This window comes from Amphiprion ocellaris, chromosome 18 (genome assembly GCF_022539595.1).
Source record: "Amphiprion ocellaris isolate individual 3 ecotype Okinawa chromosome 18, ASM2253959v1, whole genome shotgun sequence".
Lineage (NCBI taxonomy): Eukaryota > Metazoa > Chordata > Actinopteri > Pomacentridae > Amphiprion > Amphiprion ocellaris.
The window spans coordinates 4,027,032-4,045,904 of record NC_072783.1 but is presented as its reverse complement, the minus strand read 5'-3'; the positions used below and the strand labels follow the sequence as shown (position 1 = coordinate 4,045,904).

Genomic DNA, 18,873 nt, shown 5'->3' with positions numbered 1-18,873 from the left:
AATTAGAAAATATATATTATTTTACAGTGTACAATTTAAAGCTTAGCCTCCTTCCTGGCGAAGAGAACAGATCAGACTGACATTAAATCTTATTTGTTTGCTGTACCCACACTGAAATGTTGTAGAAAAGAAAGAAAAAAGGTGGTTCTAAAGGAAAATAATTAATCTAAGCCATACACATTATAGAACACAGTAATCACATGTATTCTCTTTCAGTTTAATTGTAATTAGACAAAACACTTGCAGGCAAACCCCTCATTCAAAACGGTTTTCATTCAAAGTTGGATTTAAAAATACAGATTTGTGCTGGAAAAGTCACTCCAGGCAGCACATGTAGTAAAAATAATCCCTGTGTTCACATTGAAGCCATCAGAGGGATGCAGGGCAGCGTGATCTGCCCATCACTCGTTACAAATGCTCCATAGCCTCAGGAGCTGTTAGCCAGTGTAAACAGCTGGGCCAAATGTCAAACATGTTGCCCTAATTTATTCACACCGACTGCACTCTGGTGACCTCACATGGACCCACAGTGCATCACAGTTTAATCCACATGCACATAACATGACAGAGTAAAGGAAATCAATCCGGCAGACTCTGTGGCCTGTATTTGTGCTTCGACGTTCTAGGAAGTACGATTAAAATGAGTGGATGCTACTCTCGTGTCTGTGCAGCGTGTATTAGCAAGTAGCCAGTTAGCTTAGCATAGCATAAAGACCAAAAGTAGGGCTAAGCAGTTAGCCCGGCGTTATTGTACTAATAAAACAAGTATGATAAAACAGGCTTTTGAGTGAACTTCAGGAGCATTCCAACTGGTGGGCAGGTTTTTAATGTTTCCCAAATTCCCAGATCGTCATCAGTTAAATGGTTCACCCATCAAGCGTCCAACGATGGGCGGCAACACGACCCCTCGTGTCCAAAAACACCCCTTTGGACACATAACATAAAAGAATTAAGGTGGTCCTATGAACCTCAATGTGTTGCTGAATAAAGGCATCACTTGTCTGACTCATCAGGTGTAGATTTCTGGTATTAGTCTGTCATTTCAGATCGTATTTCATGTGGCTTTTTCCTGCCCATTAGCTATCTGGTGTGTAAACATTTCCAAAATCCTCTCCTACAGTAAACAACAGCATCCTCTAAGCAGCAACCTACATGTCGCTCTGCAGTAGGGAAGTCTTGCTAGTTTGTCAACAGAATTTGCATATTTTATGACGTCTCGATGCATGCAGATGTTCCACAAAAACTATTCCCCTTGACACTGTTTAGCACCATCGCTACATGCTGGGCTTTAGCTCCTCTGAGACGATTGTGATCGGTTTGAAGAAATACAAACAAGTCATGGTGTTTTTTCCCTACAGCACAATGATAACGAGTTGCACTAGACCAGAAATGAGTCAGCCTTAACACTGGTTGTTAGCTGATCCAACACTTTGATCCAGACTGAAATATCTCCGTAGCTGTTTTATACAGACATTCATGGTCCCCAGTGGATGTTTGCTATCCCTTTCTATCTGAATAAATATTTGATGTATCGGGATCAAATTTGGAGCAAATATTCATCGCACCTAGGCGATGATTCCAAAACACTTTGGTGGTCATTTGTCTTTTCGTGTTGTACCACCACGAAGCCAAAATTCAGATTTGGTCAGATTTAACTGAACCAAAAGCTGAAGACATTCCCATCAGCCACAGCTGTACCATGTGTGTAGCATGTACGTCTAAATACTATCCTGTAACTACAACTACAACGTCTTAGAGCTTCGAGGATGTTTATAATAAAACAGATCCACACTACCTGCCTTCCTTCTTTATAGTAAACTCTGCTAACTAGCTGCTTCCATATTTGACATGAGAGAACATCAATCTCATCTGACTCATGGTGAATTCAGTGAATAAACCCAGAAAGTTGAACCACTGCTAGATGATGCAACTGAGTGAAAACAAAGGGATAAATATGATTCCCTGGGGAACGACTGTAACATTCATGTTTAGTGTTGCTGGGACTCTGCAGTAAGTGCTTCTCTGATAACACTGAATGCACTCTGGATGTTTATTGTATACATAAATGTCAGCGGGGTCCGTCTGTCATGATGAGTTTGTAGTTTTGTGTATTCAGTATCTTTTTTTCTTTGGGTTTAACCCATCTTCTCCTCTCTGGGTCGTGGACCTTGGGACGCCCTGACCTCCCCGTCACCCCGTCTCACTGCAGACCTCAGTGATCAAAATAAGTTAAACATGTAAAGCTCCCAGCTATCAAGAGCAGCTTCTGGGGCATCTTTTATTAACTGCGGCATAAAATATTCACCTACAGTGTCAGCGTCGCCTCCACCTCGCGTCCATTACTCCGACTCAGATGGTGAATGAACAGAAAGAGCCTTGTAGTCTGGAGGTATGTTATCCTAAAAGAGCACTTACTATCCTGCCATTCACAGCAATAGACCGTCTTACTAAAATACAGTGTACATGTAAAATTTGCACAAACCACATTGGGTTTTATTGGTGTCTTTAGAAATATATGGTTGCTTGGGGGAAGGAGGAACCCACAACTGCCCATTTTTGACAGTAAAAGCTGCAGAAAAGAGCCATTAGTTGTACAAATCAAGGCAAACTGCAATAAATGATTTAAAGGAGAGCAATGTGTTAAACATGTCAAACATTGTCAGTCAAATGTTCTGTGGGTGTAAATTATACTTGCTGCTTGCATGTGGTTTTGCTACTCGTGTTGCAGGAGTTTAGTGGAGTGACGAATCCTGTCTCATTAACTTAAGTAGGTCTATTCAAATTCATTCACGTTAATTCAACTATAATACTCTAGTTTCCCCTTCAGACTGAAGGAGTGAAGTTACACAACATTAAATCCACCTAAAAGATTATGTGTACATTCCCTCTGTACTATAAAACCTGCTTTTCCCTATTGACGCTGGACTCTACAGATCTCTTAAGGTGTCTTGGAGTATCAGACACCACTAAGTTAGCAGCAGATCTTGAAGTCCAGGAAGAAGTTGTGAGGTTGAGCCTCCATGGATCAGACCTGTTCCCACAGATACTTCATTGAGATCTGGGGAATTTGGAGGCTGAATCAACTTCTTGAACCCTTTGTCATTGCTGAGTGTTTGCAATGTGGCAGAAAGTATTATTCAAGAGGTTTTATGCAAGATATATGGTTTGCAGCAATGTTTAGGTTGGTGTCAAAGTGCATCTTGCTGCCATCTCTTCACCAGCTACCACATGTTGCAATAGAAAACTGGATTCCAGCTTCTTCCCGATGCTCATATATGCATTGTATGGGCTTTAAGTGGTGGACTGGAGTCCAAATGGAGACTACTCAGGTTCAAACAGTGTGTTCTGACACCTTTCTATCATAGTAGCATTTAGGTTTTCTGCAGTTTGTGCAACAGGAACTCTTCTATGGCATCAAACTTTCATTCTCTATATGCATTGTTGAGCCTTGGACGCCCATGACTATGTCTGCGGTTCATGTTGGTCTTTCCTTAGACTTCTTTTAGTAGATACTAACCACTGCATACTGGAAAGTCTGTTCTCTCAGATCTTCAAGCTGCCCAATTTCAAGACCTGACTGTTCACTTTACTGCCTAATATATCTCACCTACTGACAGGTGCCATTCTAACAAGACAATCAATGTTATTCATTTCACCTGTCAGTGGTTTTAATGTTGTGGCTAAACTTCTAAAGGAATATGGCATCATATACTTGCTGTGTTTCTATAATAAACATTAAAATTATTAATTCTCTCACTAATGAAAACAATACAAACCATTAATGTGGGTTAGGTTCAATTTCAATTGCTACCTCCATACATGTATAATTTAACAAGGAGACATTAACGTGGAAAGCAAATCTGTGTCATCTATAAGCACGACTGAACTAATATTAATTACACGTAACGAGTTATAAGTGTTGACCTTGTTCTCTAGAGTTCAACTCCACTTGAATTGTTGTTCAGCCTACATTTATTTAAAGTCAAATATTTATAGTACAGTAACAGAAGATGTTATAGTTTTAAGTCCAACAGGTGTGAAATGATTCAGTGTTTGCATTTGTATTTTACATTGATTGTAAGTATATCTGCTGAAATCCCTGAAGTCATTATTGAGATTTTATGCTAGAAAAATACTGTATAAACTCAGGAAGTCAGATCCTCCAAAAATAAAAATTAAAGATCCACAAATACTTTAAGAATTTGTTTTTGTCCACTTGCATTTTTCAAATTTTGAAGGGAAATGGTGTCCATATCTGTTCCTTATTTAGTTAAATCTAAACTAGAGCATTTTTTTGGGAAATAATTAACTCTCCTGTTATGTTGCGGGTCAAACTGACGCATTTTAAAATTAAAAAACAGTCTAAAAACAAATAGTTAAAAGTATTTTTTCAGTATGAAAAGTGTAAAAAACATATAACATGGTTCATTTCACATATTTGCTAACCCATCCTGAACACAAGAGGTGTCTCGTGTTAATTTATATCAGTCCATTAAAAAAAATTCAAGATGCAAAATAAAAAATTGTAGTAATGAATGTCATGTAGAACTATTGTATTTCACATGTAGGTCTTTTAAATGTACATTAAAAAAGTTTTAACATACATTTTTTCATGAAAAACAAGTGAATTATCCTCATTGAACCACGATCTTTGAGGGGTAAAGAACACCACTGCACTAAATATGGATTGAAATGATTAGTAATGGAGTTAATAATGAGATGGGAACAATATTTGTTGGGATTTTGGGGGTACTAACACTAATCAAATGTTTCTTCTTGCGTTTTTTCAGGAGGATGTTCCCCTTTCTGAGCTTTAATATCAGCGTTCTGGACCCGTCGGCCCACTACAACGTCTACGTGGACGTGGTTCTGGCCGATCAGCACCACTGGAGGTACCAAGGCGGCAAGTGGGTCCAGTGTGGGAAAGCAGAAGGGAACATGCCAGGTACGACACGTCATATTTGTATTAAAACTTTGTATTTCTGCTGTGTTTATGGCACATTTTGTTGATCAGAAGAAAATAATTTATATCCAAAAGCACAAAAACTCAACTAAACGGGGCTGCAGTGGCTGTTGAAAGCTACTTAATGAAAGATACTGATTAAAAATGCAAAAAAATAAACATTAACAGAAAATAACTGAGTTACTTGTACTTAATTCATTTCATTTTATGCTACTTTATACTTTTGAATCACATTCCAGAGGAAAATATTGAACTGTATTTACTTTAAAGCTTTAGTAACTACTTTTAAGTCAATAAATGAGGTATATTATTGATTAAACATAGCAGAAATGCATATTAAATCAATTCCATGTTTCGCTGGATTTTGGTTGATTTTTTTGTGAATGTTCTTAAGAAATTTTTTTTAAAACATTTTTTTCCACCAAAAAATGCCAAAAAAATTTCCCAGAAATGTTGAAAATGTGGACATCAGAAGTTTCACTGTGAAAATATTTTTTTTTCCACATTTTCAAACTTTAAAATGGGTTGATTTGATCTGCAGGACGACACGAGGATTAATCTAATAATATTTTATACAGTATTTTAGCCTGAAACAGACTGTCCTGCATGATAAATACTTTCACTTCTGGTGATAAAAGATGTCTCCTACTCACTGAAAGCAGTTGTTGTTCTGATCTTTTCATTATCATTAATTTCAGAGAGTGATAAGCTGAGGATGCAGATGATAAACAGCAGATTTCTTGGAATCTGAAGGGTTTTTTTTTTTTTTTTTTTAGTAATCATCCATCAAAGTACCTCATTTAAATACTGTATTTTCTCTTCATCATGCCGTCGCCCCCAGCAGCCAGAAATGATGCACAGAAAAGCTCACGTTTTATCTGAGGCTTCCTGAAGCAAAATTCAAGTTGCTCAACTAAAAAGTGGCAGAGAGCATAAAGTCTGGTCAGTCTGTGAGAAGGCGACAGGTCTTCAGCTCAGCTCAAGCAGCCACCAACATGTTGAGGATGTGGTTTATTCAGCAATAATGTAGCACATCGGCATGCATAGCGTAGGGCAACCGAGGCGTGCATCCTGATGCACCAGCAGTCTGAGAGGCTTTTGTGGACATTTTGATGTCGACTTTGCTGCTGTTCAAGTCAGCAGCTTCTCTGCACATTCTGCAGGATGTGACTGAACAACACACAAATGATTAATTATTATTTACTTACTTGATTGGATGAAGAAAGTCGCTTTATTTTGCTCAAATTCCAGAGAAACATCTATAGAATTAACAGCTTTATTTTAGTTTATAGTAGATTCTGTTATGTTCTGTAATGCCACACTGTCAGACAGAAAAAGAAAAAAAAAGGTGACAAGGTGTCAAAAAAATACATTAAAAAATAGTGGAATATTGTGTCCGTCAAACTGTGACAGTTACAGCAAATATCTGTAAACTAATTATATTTTAGCAGATTTAGATACAGTAAAACTGTAATTTTATGGCCACACATGATAAAAGAATACATTAATATTCATAAAAATACTTTTAAAAAAATGTGGAGCATATGTATAATTTTGGCCAGTTTTTTAAAAATCATTCTGAAAATTAAGATTTTTTATTGTGTGCATGTGAAATAACACTTTTAAAAAAACTATATCATTTTTCAATCCTTAATATACATAGTTTTTATTTTAAATTACAGCAAATAAACACAATAGTGGTTTTTTTTGTTGCAGATTTAAATACTGTAAAAATGCTCTAACTTAACAGAAAAGCATTAGTTCCCTTTTTTTCCACCATCAACATGTGAATGAATCCCTTTTTCTGTGACTTTACTTGTTATTATCTGTGATTTAACAACACGGGGAACATCTCTAAAAAAATAACTGTTTTGTTTAAATACAAATAAAACCACTAATAAATAAATAAATAAATATTCGTCATTTTATTACAGTGAAGCCCATTTCCAGCTGTAGTAGTTTGATCAAACACTTTGCTGGACTAAATAAGAGGAGCCATGCAAGAGTTTGTTTTAGTTTTTATGTATTTGTCTGAATTATTTTTAGTTTATTTTAGATTCAGGTTGCATGTATACATCTAAAAGAAATTTTAAAATTACCAAGATGATTGAGTGCCAGATAATACAACATGAGACTAAATGGCACTTATTAGAAAATATGAGGCACTTATGGTGTTTAAGATAGTGAAGTATGGATTTAGGAACCTCACTGAACCTCTTTAAACATTTACACATTTGGAGCATCTGTGCAAATGTTTCTGTACTCGCTGAGGTTCAGGTTTCAGCTGCAGCTAAACTTTATATTTCAGCTTGATTACAGACAGAACATATCAGGTGGATGTCAACGGTAACAAGAAATCAGCAGCATGACAGAGCAGTTAACTTTCTCCACAGGTTGTTCTCCTGACAGCTCAGACAAAAATGGAAAATAATACGTGACTCCGCATACTGTAGATGTTCAACCATCTACATTTTTACGCCGCAAACTAGGTGGTTCTCACACTCTAGAAAGACGTTTCACCATGCTGAATGTATCTTCCAGCTACTTGCACTTCTGGATACTATTTCTGAGCCCTGCTGCTTTATTTTATTGATCCAGCATGTTTTACTTTCCTCTCAATCTCAGCTTTAAACACCTAAAATCTCTCAGAATTTTTGTCACGTGATTGTTGGTCACAGCTGAATAAATCATGTCTTCTCAGTTAGGCTGAATTTCAGAATATTTTTTTCTTTCACGAAATCTGGTGCAAATTGTTTATTTTTGAAGATTTTTCAAAATGAATAAAGTGATGAAATATCATGATTTTAAGCTTAGATTCTGTTATTTTTAGATTTAAACACATGAGTAGTTCAAGGGCTGTTGGAAAATTGTAAATCCAGTGATTCCTATTGTTTTTACAGCTTGTGGCTCTGATAAATTGTGTAATTTTGGCCTTTTTTAAAAAAAAAACAACATACTTTTCAAACACGTTTTTGGGATTCAGACGGTTAAACATAGTGAAAAAATCTTTTCAGCAGTTTAATAACCGTGGATATAACCAAAAACTGAGCTAAAAGTTTCTCCAGCAGCTATAAAATCAGCCTTAGTTCCACTTTTCCATCATCTGTGGCATCCAGAAATGTCCTATTATCACTTTTGCATGCCAGAAAATGTTCAGATTAGTCAACAAATACTTCTCCTTGAGTATTTTCCGATATATATTGCTCAGTTCAGCCTCTCATCTCAGAAATATTCACTACACTGGATTTGACTTTCTGTTCTTTTCATGTCTGCTTCCATGTCTTTGTTTTTTCCTCTCTATTCATTCATTATCTCTTCTCATTCACACCTCCACAAAAAAAAAACGTAAACAGCACCAAGAGAACCCAGATTACTTTTTGTGATCGCAGACAAACCACAGTTGTCTAAATGAGAGACACTGTAAAGGTGTTGTCACACATATGCCAGGTGTTGTGGAAAGGTGACTGCTGATGCGCTACACTTGTGGAAACTGTGGTGAAACAGCTTCACTCAATTAGATTTAATAGTGCATTTATGTGGTGCGCACATTTAAGGTTAGCAGGTCACTGTGGTAACGCTGTGAAAAATCTGGGTGCCGACGCTGAAAATACAAAAGGAATGACAACAATAGCATCCCTTACAGAAGAAATGCTTTTTCTTGGTGTTTACAGTAGATTTTCGCCTCTTCTGTCTAATTATACACAATCGAATACATTAAGGGGATTTTTTTAGCAGATTTTCATTTGATATGCTGACTTTTCTATGATAAATATATTTATTAGGACCACGTTTTGTATTTAATGTAAATTATATCTAATAAAGCTATATCTATGTATCTAATTTGTTGGTACGATGTAAATCTTTTCTTTTTCCCCTCAAAATTGATGTCAATAATAGTATTTTGAGCATTTTTTTTTATTTATTGTAATAAAGAAGATGATCAGCTGTTGTAGAAGGAAGGGATGGGACTTAGTTTCAGTCCCTTCACCAAACATGGAAGAAAACATGCAAATAATGACACATATGTGTCGTTTTTGATCTGTTATTTTAATTCCATTAATCTATTCCACCTTATCTGGGCTCTACTTCTTTTTAAACAGTCAAAAATCACAAAGCTGCAGCTGCTGATTCTGTTGCTCTCATTTGGCTGATTTATTCTCACGTCAGACTCAGAGCTGTTTAATTATCTTGTTGGAAGTGAGAATAAATCTGCAGTGTTGTCATTTGAGCTGTTTAACATGTGAATCCTGTTAAATGTTTCATTTAAAGTGCTGAATGGCAGTTTTAATAGTTTTTCTTTTAGTTGTAGCCTGGGTTTAACCACTATAAGCTGGAAGATTTGTACTGAAACGTGCAGCTCATGGTTTGCTTTGCTGCCTGCAGGTAACAGGATGTACATGCACCCCGACTCTCCAAACACAGGAGCTCACTGGATGAGACAAGAAGTGTCGTTCAGCAAACTGAAGCTCACCAACAACAAGGGCAGCACCAACAATGTGGCACAGGTACAGCTCAGACTTCTGCTTTATGTCTTTGTTGGAGCAGCAATGAATAATCACCAGCATTTCTGATTGTCAACTAAGACATTTAAGTAATGTTCTAAGGAAGCAAAGTGTACATTCTGTGATTTCAGGCTTTTAAATGTGAATATTTTCTAGTATTTTCACACTTCTATGACAGTAAACTGAATATATTTGGATTGTAGATGTCATCTTGTGCAGGAAAATCAGTTTCCTGCTGTTTTATAGGCCCAAACAACGAATTAAAAGAATAATCAACAATAGAAACCATCATTAGTTGCAGCCCAACTTGTTGTTCTGATGTTTTGTTGTTTTGTTTTTTGTCATCGCTGTGCACATTTAGAGGCTAAAACACTTTGAATAAAATCCAGGAATCATATTAAGAACCTGCAAAACCACTGCTCTATATTTATGTTTTGGTTATTGGTATTTTCCTGCATCTTCTGTCTGTCTTCTCCCAAATAAAGGTAAAAAAAATCTTAACTAATCTTTTAAAGGAGCTTTTTATTATTTTAATTTTATTTCATATATATTTTTTAGTCTTTTAAGGAGCACAGACTTAAAAACTTTGATCTTTGAGTAATATTTTAAGGGAAAAAAGTCCATGTCGACCGATTCCAGCTTTTTAAATGTGATATTTTCTAGTTTCTTTATACTTCTGTGACACTAAACTGAGTATAAATGTATTGTAGATGTCATCTTGGGCTTTGGGAATAATACAAATTTTTTTTTTCAAAGTTCCTACCATTTTATACACCAAATAAGTGATTAAATGATGAATCAAAAATGGAATTAATCATAAGTTGCAGCTTAAGTCTTTGTCTGGGTGTTTCCATCATCACTATGTGTGCAATCAGTGGCCGACAATCTTTCAATAAAATCCAGGAATCATATTAAGAACCTGCAAAACCACTGCTTTGTAGTATATTTTGATTATTGGCATTGCATGTTGTCATAATTTCCTGCACTTCCTGTCTGTTTTCTACCAAATAATGGTTAAAACTTCTCAACCAATAGTCTTTAAAGGACCCTGTTATTGTATCAGATGTGAGATTGTTGTTGTGTCTGTGTGCAGATGATCGTCCTCCAGTCGCTCCATAAATACCAGCCTCGTCTTCACATCGTGGAGGTGAAGGAGGACGGATCAGAAGACCCCTTCCTCACCTCTAAAGCCCAAACCTTCGTCTTCCCGGAGACTCAGTTCATCGCTGTTACTGCTTATCAGAACGCAGACGTAAGTCCACTCAACCGCAAAGAAAAGTTGTTGCAAACCATCGTGAACTTCATTTTATTTACTGCAAGATTCACTGATTTCTTTCACAAAAGAGTCACATTAACTCCTATTCGAACTTCCCTAACACCATTTTAATGATGTCTGCAGTTGAATGATTCATGTCGGAGCCATGTTTCCTCCATACGTACGTCTGACTAATGCATGCATGCATCAAAAATGCATAGCTGCTAATTTAAATCCTACAACCGACTAAAAGCGGCAGCATGTGTAAACTATACATCGCAGGTTCATCTAGGAGTCACTTCACCTCGGCTGACCTGAGCACAGCAGCTCTCTGCCCTCCACTATGTGTCGTCTACACTATATCTGCAGCAGCTGCTTAGTTAGTCCATGCCAAGGAGAGATCCTCTGGTTCCCACCCACTGCCTGCTGCTGCTGCTGCTGCTGCTGCACATGAACGCTCTCCAATAAGAGGAGAAAACTGCATGTTGGCCTCATTAATTATTAGTCACTGACCTCCTCTTGTTTCTTCTACGTGGTTGCTCACTCCTTCTCTTTTTCCTTTTGCCTACGTTCTCTCTCTTTGCCCTCCTCCTGTTCCCTACACAGATCACTCAGCTGAAAATAGACCATAACCCCTTCGCTAAAGGTTTCCGTGACAATTACGACACGTAAGTAATTCAGAAAAACTGTGAAAAGACGCAGTCATTCCTCTGCTTTTAAAGAGGATAAAGACGACGTGAACTTTGCATTTGCTCACCACAAATAGTAAGACTGGATCACTGCTGCTGCTTAACCCTCCTGTTGTCTTCACTTATGGGCACTAAAAAAATATTGTTTCTTTGTCTGAAAAAAATCCAAAAATTCTGCAAAAAAATTCTACAAATTTCTGAAAATTTGCAAAAGCTTCAGGAAGAAAATTCCAATAATTCCTTTAAAAATTTTATTTAAAAAAAAAAAATCTCCCAAATTTGGCAAGAAAATGTTTTCAAAAAAATGAGTAAAAATTATCCAAAAAATCCTAAAAAAATATCTAAAGTGATTACATATATATCAGTAAACCTTCGAATATTTTCTTGAAGAACATTCACAAAAAAAAAAATCTACCAAAATCCAGCAAAATTTGCTGGATTTTTGTGAACATTCTTAAGAAACATTTCTTTTTTTCCACCAAAAAATGTTCAAAGATTTCCCAAAAATGTTGAAAATGTGGACATCAGAAGTTTCACTGTGAAAATATTTTTTTCCCCACATTTTCAAACGGGTCATTTTTGACCCGCAGGACGACACAAGGGTTAAAAGTCCTCACAGCTCACGTCACCCTTTTAATAATCGGAGTAGATGCAGTTACTGCGCTGCTGCTGCTGCTGCTGCTGCAGTGGAAGGGTGTGAGGGGCTGTGAAGATGTTTGATAGTTGTTTGAGGTTTGGGCAGGAAATAACACCTTCTTTTTTTTCCTCCTCTTCTCACACTCTCTTGTCTTGCCCTCCTCCTCCTCCCTCCTGCTAGGCTGTACGCTCCTCCCGACTCTGATCGCCTCACCCCCTCCCCTACAGAGAGCCAGCAGCTGCTGCCGGGAAGCTGCTACCCTCAGGGCTACCTCTCCGACCAGTACATGAGCCCCCTGCCCCAGAGCCGCTTCTACAGCCGCGAAGCCATCGGCATGACCCCGCAGCACAAAGACCCGTCCTCCAGCCCGAGTCCTCACAGCCGCTGGTACCTGCCGCCTCAGCAGGGCGTCGCCCCAAACCGCCTCGACTTCGCCTCCTCCTACGAGGGCGATTTCTCGGGAAACAGCTTCTACAAGCCCTTCCCCCTGCAGACGTCCGCCCACCACGCCCTCGGCTACTACCCAGACCACCCGTTTGCATCTACGAGTGTGTCAGGAGCCACCTCAGCCGCCTGGAGCGCCAGCCGGCCCACGCCTCAGTACCTCAGCCACCCCGGTAAACCCGGCCCCAGTCTGGGCTGGTTCAGACCCATATCATCCTCGTCTTCCTCCTCATCGTCCTCCACGTCGCCCGGCAACCCCAGGCTCCACCCTCCGTCGCTCCTCGAGTCGCTGCAGCCGCCCCTGCTGCAGGACAAACCCAAAGACACTGTGGGGGTCGTGGCCGAGGACCCCTGGCTCGAGCCGCCCTCTGTCAAATCGGACTCGGCCGACTCGGGCCTGTTTGAGGGCGGCGTGGGCGACAGCAAGAAGAGGAGGGTGTCGCCGTACGCGTCCAGCACCGAAAACTCCCCGCCCCCACGCAGTGGAGAGGCCTGCGAGAAAGACAGCAACAGTGACGCAGACTACTACGGCTACTACACCCACTGAAGGCCTCACACGGCAGCGCAGCACCTCCCAGCATCAACCCACACCAGTCTGTCCAGTCAGGAAGAGCTGCGGTAGCCTCCACGTCTGCTGCAGCGCCACCTCATCCAACGCCACATCTCCACTCACTCCATAAAATCCAACCTCAAAGATGAGTTACAGCAGGAACTTTCAAGGTTGCTGTCAAAGTTAGCATTGAACACGAGTGGATGTGACCGGACTCCTGCCCCGGGTCACATAAACACCACGCAGACCTGTGACTTTAGCCTTCGAAACATCTGGAGATTTGAAAAGAAATGATCTGCATATCTGCCGGCTGACAGACGCCTGCAGGGATTGTCTGTTCTTTCTGCGTCAAACACTCTGTCTGTCTCTTCTGCTCTGCTTCTTCCTTCTCACCCTCAGCCATTCACACCTCCCCTCACAATATGCTCACGTTCACGTCTCCCGATGAGCGGAAATCACCTTTGCACACACTCAGGCGGCCCTCGGTCCAATTAGGCCCAGCATGCTCGGTGCAGCTCCCACTAGTGGCGGCAGAGCGGCGCTGCAGGCCGACAGCGCAGAGGTCAAAGTGTCTGAACTGATGTCGGGGCATTAAGGCAGCTTAGCGAGCACATGTTCTGAAGTAAAGCTAATCTGTCTCAGCCGCGTCAGGACAACCTTTCAGGTGTGTGTTTTGCAAATCAACAGCAGAAATAGCAGGTTCTGTACAGCTGGAGGCAACATATCGAACAAGTTTAAAAGAAAACTGAAGGGAGTATTAAATAAACAGAAAGCGGGTTGCAGCTTGCATCTGAAGAGTCTCTATAAAATTACTAATCTGGGGTTAAAAGCTACATTTACAACAGAAAATTGCCCATGTGGGTATTTGCAGGATAAATTAAGTTATTAAATCTATTTTAATAACTGTTTGCACTGTAATATTATTCATTTAAAGTCTAAAACTGACAGGCAGGTAACAGAAAAGCACAATAAATGTTTAAAGAGGAGCTTTCTCTACTAAAAAACAAACAAAAAAAATTATACCTTTCAGAGACTATTTTGATAATCTAATGCGTGTTTTGTGGTCAGATTTTAAGCAGAATTGCCCAACATTTGCTGGTTGAAGCCTCTCAGATGTGAGGATTTGCTGCTTTTCTTTGTCAAACATGTTAAGTTAAACATCTTTTGACTTTCACATGACTAGTCAGGCACATAAAACATCAGAAATCATCATTTTTCACTTTATATCTTGACAAATGCCGACTTACAAGCAGCAGATTAATCAGAATCAGAAACAATCATGACATGGAAATTTTTAACCAAAAGGTCCAACTTACTTGCTGTTTGGGAAGCTTTCAGTCACATCTAATACGAGTTTTTGGTCAGATTTTAAGCAAAATTGCACAGTATTTGCAGGTTGCGGCCTCTAAAGTGTGAGGATTTTCCACTTTTCTCTGTCAAACATGTTAAGTTAAACGCCTTTGAAACTGATAGTCGGACGTAAAGACATCAGAAATCATCACTTTTCACCTTTGTTCCTTTAAAAATTCATCAAGAAGGCAATCAGCAGATTAAACGGGTATGCAAACAATCATTTCATGCAAAATTTTCACTAAAAAGTCCAACTTACTTTGTTTCTCTGAAGCTTTCAATCACATCTCGTGGCCCTTTCAGTGTATGTGGTTGTCCAGTTGTTATGGAGATGAATTAGATGTTATCACACGTCTAAGGATGGTTTCTGGCATCAGGTATGAAGGTCCTCGCTTATTCTCTGTCTCCTGCTTATCGACATTTTCAGCTGGCTCCACCGTTCATTCAGTCTCTTGTAAAAGACCATTGCTTTTGTCTTCTGCTTTATTTATTTATTACTGACAAACATTTTCAAAGTTCCTTAGATACAGGAGGAAGATCATGAAGCATGCAGTTTGGTAGCTTAGATTCCAGCCACATGCCTCACCTGGCCTGCAACCACACCTGGCTGATTTCCTTCCTGTTTCAAAGCAGCCTTATTAGAAGTCACTGCCCCCTAGTGTCCTAAATGTGTATTACAGCTAATCAAACACAACTAATAGGATAAATACCTCCTAAACTGACTCCTTGTGCCTCTAAAGCTCACATAGATGTGACCAGTGGCACCTGTTCAGTTTGTTTTCTTGGTTTTAATGGTATCCTGTGGAGAATCTGACCTCTAGCTTGGTCAGGAGTTCACATCTAGCATCTGTTTAACAGTTTCACACTTTTTCTACTAACTGACAGGTTATGCAGCAGTGCCAGAAAAGACAGGGATGAAGAATGCAGTAAATAATAATATCAAAATATTTCAAAAACTGACTAAACTAATGTTTCATATGGAGACAAAATGGATTCAACATGTTTTTCAGACTTCAAAGATGCACAGAAACCTACTGTATTAGTTTTGTTTGTTTGAAATGGCAACACAAAGTATAAAAAATGAAAAACTAGAAGGTTTAGACAGAACTTTTTTTATGTATCTCTTTTTCACCTCCATACAACTGGACAATCCTGACATGAAGTTTGTATAAATATCTGATTTGAATTAGAAAACTTGGACACTGCAAAAAGTTCGAACCGACATCAGAAATGCGTGTAGGAGGAGGAGGGAGTTTCCAAAGCTAATAAACCATCTGTCGGTTCTGTGGAAGCATACGAGCATCTTTAAAGCGCGAAAATACTCCTTAGTTTACTAAAGCTGCGATGTGATGAGATTACATCATTCAGAAAAGTCCCTCAATGTGCCACAATTAGAAAAACTGACGACATTCTGTGTCTTTAGATGCGATATGTACACAGAGTGCAGTGGGTGAAGGGCTTCTTAAAGCAGCTGGTTTCCATTTAGGTGATGCAAAAGATGTTTGTCACTGATATGCTTTTTAAACAGTGTCTAGTGTTTAGTCAGTGTCAGTCTTTGTGTCAGCTTAGGAGTAATTTAAAGATACAGATGTGTGATTTAGCATTTAGGTTGCACTTCTTGGAATCAGGATTAAACATGTGCAGCTCCACACTGGTTTATTTGGATAAAATATAATAGGACTAAAGGTCCCAGCTAGAATGAGTCGATTTGGAAAGCAGACACAAATAAAGCCCACAATCAAAACAGGACTGGCAGAGGGAGGTTTGATAGCTTAAAATTCACAGGAACAAATTGTTGACCACATTTATTAGGAGCTTCCTCACAGTATGAGTTATTTGCATGCTTAATTGATCCAAAAAAGACAAATTCTATTATGTTATATCAGTGGATTATGGAAGGACCAACACTGATGAGCCTCCAGGTTTCCCCCAAACCTCTGTAGAGCATCAGTGAAAGTGGGTCAGTGAGGATCCACCTGTAAACAGACGAGGCGTTGTCACCCTCAGCCCGTAATAAACAGGAAGCTTGGAGTGACCAGTCAGACACTCTGAATTTCCCCCCCAGTCTTTGGGCCGATCATGTGGTGACACCGGCTGACAGAGGCCCGGCTTCCCGGCCCGGTGACAGAGATGAAGAGTGAGGCTGCAGTCGGCGCTGATCAGAGCTCTGCTCCTCAGTCCTCTCCAGGTGTGCTAATGGCCTCAGACAACACTGGGGGTGACGGAGGGGAAGTGGGTGTCCAGTAGCGCCGCTTAGGGCCTCTCTGAGGGAGACATGACAATATTTACACTACCCTTCAAAAAGGTGGGCTCACTTACAAATGTCCTTATTTTGGAAAGAAAAGCATTTTTTTCCCAATGAAGATAACATTAAATGAATCAGAAATACAGACATTATTAATGTGGTAAACGACTATTCTAGCTGGAAACAGCTGATTTTTAATGGAATATCTCCATAGGGGTACAGAGGAACATTTCCAGCAACCATCACTCTGTGTTCTAATGCTACATTGTGTTAGCTAATGGTGTTGAAAGGCTCATTGATGATTAGAAAACCTTTGTACAGTTATGTTAGCACATGGATAAAAGTGGGACTTTTCACAGGAAACATGGAATTGTCTGGGTGACCCCAAACTTTTGAATGGTAGTGTATAGCGGTTTGCATTTATGCATTTCAAAGGCTTGAAATTAGTGTCTGTAGTGTCCTATGAAGCCAGAAATGCAGCAGATGTGTTCAAATTTAAGACTTGAATCTGACCTTATGACATTTTGCATAACCGTATAAGGATTACAATCCTATAGAAAGTGGAATTTGGTGAAAAAAGCAAAGACAAATAATAAAAAATCTATTTTAAAAGCATGAAGCAGTTAACAAAAAAGCTCAGCAGACTAGCAGTAACTGTAGCCTCTCCCTTGAATAAATTACCTTTAAATCTTAAATTTATCATTCATTTAACTAAAGAAGACATGTTTAAACTACTTCATTAGCTCAAATGACTCAGAAATTTGAATGAAAAACATATTTTTTGCATATAATGTGGTTTCCGTGAACATTGTTGGTGTAGTATTTTAATATTTTCTGGGTTTTGTGGACAGTCCATGACTAATAAACAGCCCCAAAAAAGTATTACTTTAAGATTTTAGAAATTAAAATGCTGTTTCCTCAAATTCACTGTTTCTATAGACCACTCCAGGACAGAATATTGCAAATGTTGGTGCATATTTTACTTTATTTTAACTCCTTCTACTATTTTACGAACAACTAGATGACAAAAGATTCACATTCAGAGTCTACCTTAGGAGATTAACATTTAACCTGCCATAAAAGCACAAATTGTTGTTGTAGATTTCACTTTGTAGAGCTCAATCTGTGGGTTTTTTTTACAGCCTGATTCCAGTATATTTCATTTCAGACATTGATTCAGCATTTAAACCTTCATTGTGGGAGATCAAATCTGCAGAAAAAGTTGACATACTTGATAAAATATGAAAAATTCAACAGATTTTACTGCTGTTTTTGCCGTTATGTGTTGGACGAGTTGAACTCCTGACTTCAGTATTGCTGTTTGCCTTATTAAGTTTTCACAAAGACTTTCACTGGATCCACTGGAAGCTACAAACAATCCACAAATGTTCATATAATGGTCTTAACCTTGATGCAAAAAGGACAAACTGAGCATTTAAGTAATGAAAAGAAGAGCAGAATGAATATATTGTCTGATCAGCTGATGAAAAATATGTTTGATGCTTGTGCAACATTTCCAAAAGGTGTAATATTTAAATGTGTATGTTGAGAGGAAGAGGCGGTGATTCTGTAACCATGGACGATTCATGTTTTAAGTGCAATTAAATAAATTAGTTCAGAGTCGATGACGGCGTGGCAGCAAACGGTGAGAGAGTTTCATGTGAACGCAGGCCTGTGGATGATGTCGGCTGTTTATTTTACGTGCTGTGGTTTGTGTGGTTCACTGAGTGCAAGATTTCACAAGATACAGCAGCAGAGATGCTCTCAGACACCTCAGGAACGACCCCTGCTGGAAATCTCAGCTATTACAACCAACAAACCCAATCCCTGAACCTCGAATACCTCCATCTCCCATCAGTCTGTTTCCCTTCAACTGTATTTCCAGAGATTTTACTGTATATTATAGAGACGGAGGCGTGACGGAGGGAGACCAGACGGCTGAAGCAGCAACAAGCATGTTATGTTATTTTATTTTATTTTATGTGTGTGATCTACTGTATGTGCACTGTTCATGTGGAGGGAGATCCTTCAACTCCCTTCTTTGAGAGCTTATAAATGGCAATGCAGAAGCAAATAAGACTGAGGATTTCTGAGAGAGGGGAAACAGAAACTGTTATTTATTGAAGGTGGCATAAATGTGTATTGTATTGTTGTTTTTTTATTCATGAAATTAAAGCTTACACATGAGAAACCCCAGCTGCTTTGCCATTTATTTAACTAAAATCAAATTTCAACATA

The 18,873-nt window shown here is 38.9% G+C and overlaps 1 protein-coding gene across 1 annotated transcript in view; it reads left to right on the top strand.

The window, feature by feature from the left end:
* Window positions 1–18,831, top strand: part of tbx21 (T-box transcription factor 21) — a 30,939-nt gene extending 12,108 nt beyond the window's left edge. The window contains exons 2-6 of the mRNA XM_055004198.1: window positions 4,791–4,945; window positions 9,347–9,468; window positions 10,559–10,717; window positions 11,327–11,388; window positions 12,227–18,831. Coding sequence (XP_054860173.1) covers window positions 4,791–4,945; window positions 9,347–9,468; window positions 10,559–10,717; window positions 11,327–11,388; window positions 12,227–13,037 — 1,309 coding nt within the window. The 3' untranslated portion in view covers window positions 13,038–18,831. The remainder of the gene's footprint in view (window positions 1–4,790; window positions 4,946–9,346; window positions 9,469–10,558; window positions 10,718–11,326; window positions 11,389–12,226) is intronic.
* Window positions 18,832–18,873: the final 42 nt, after the last annotated feature.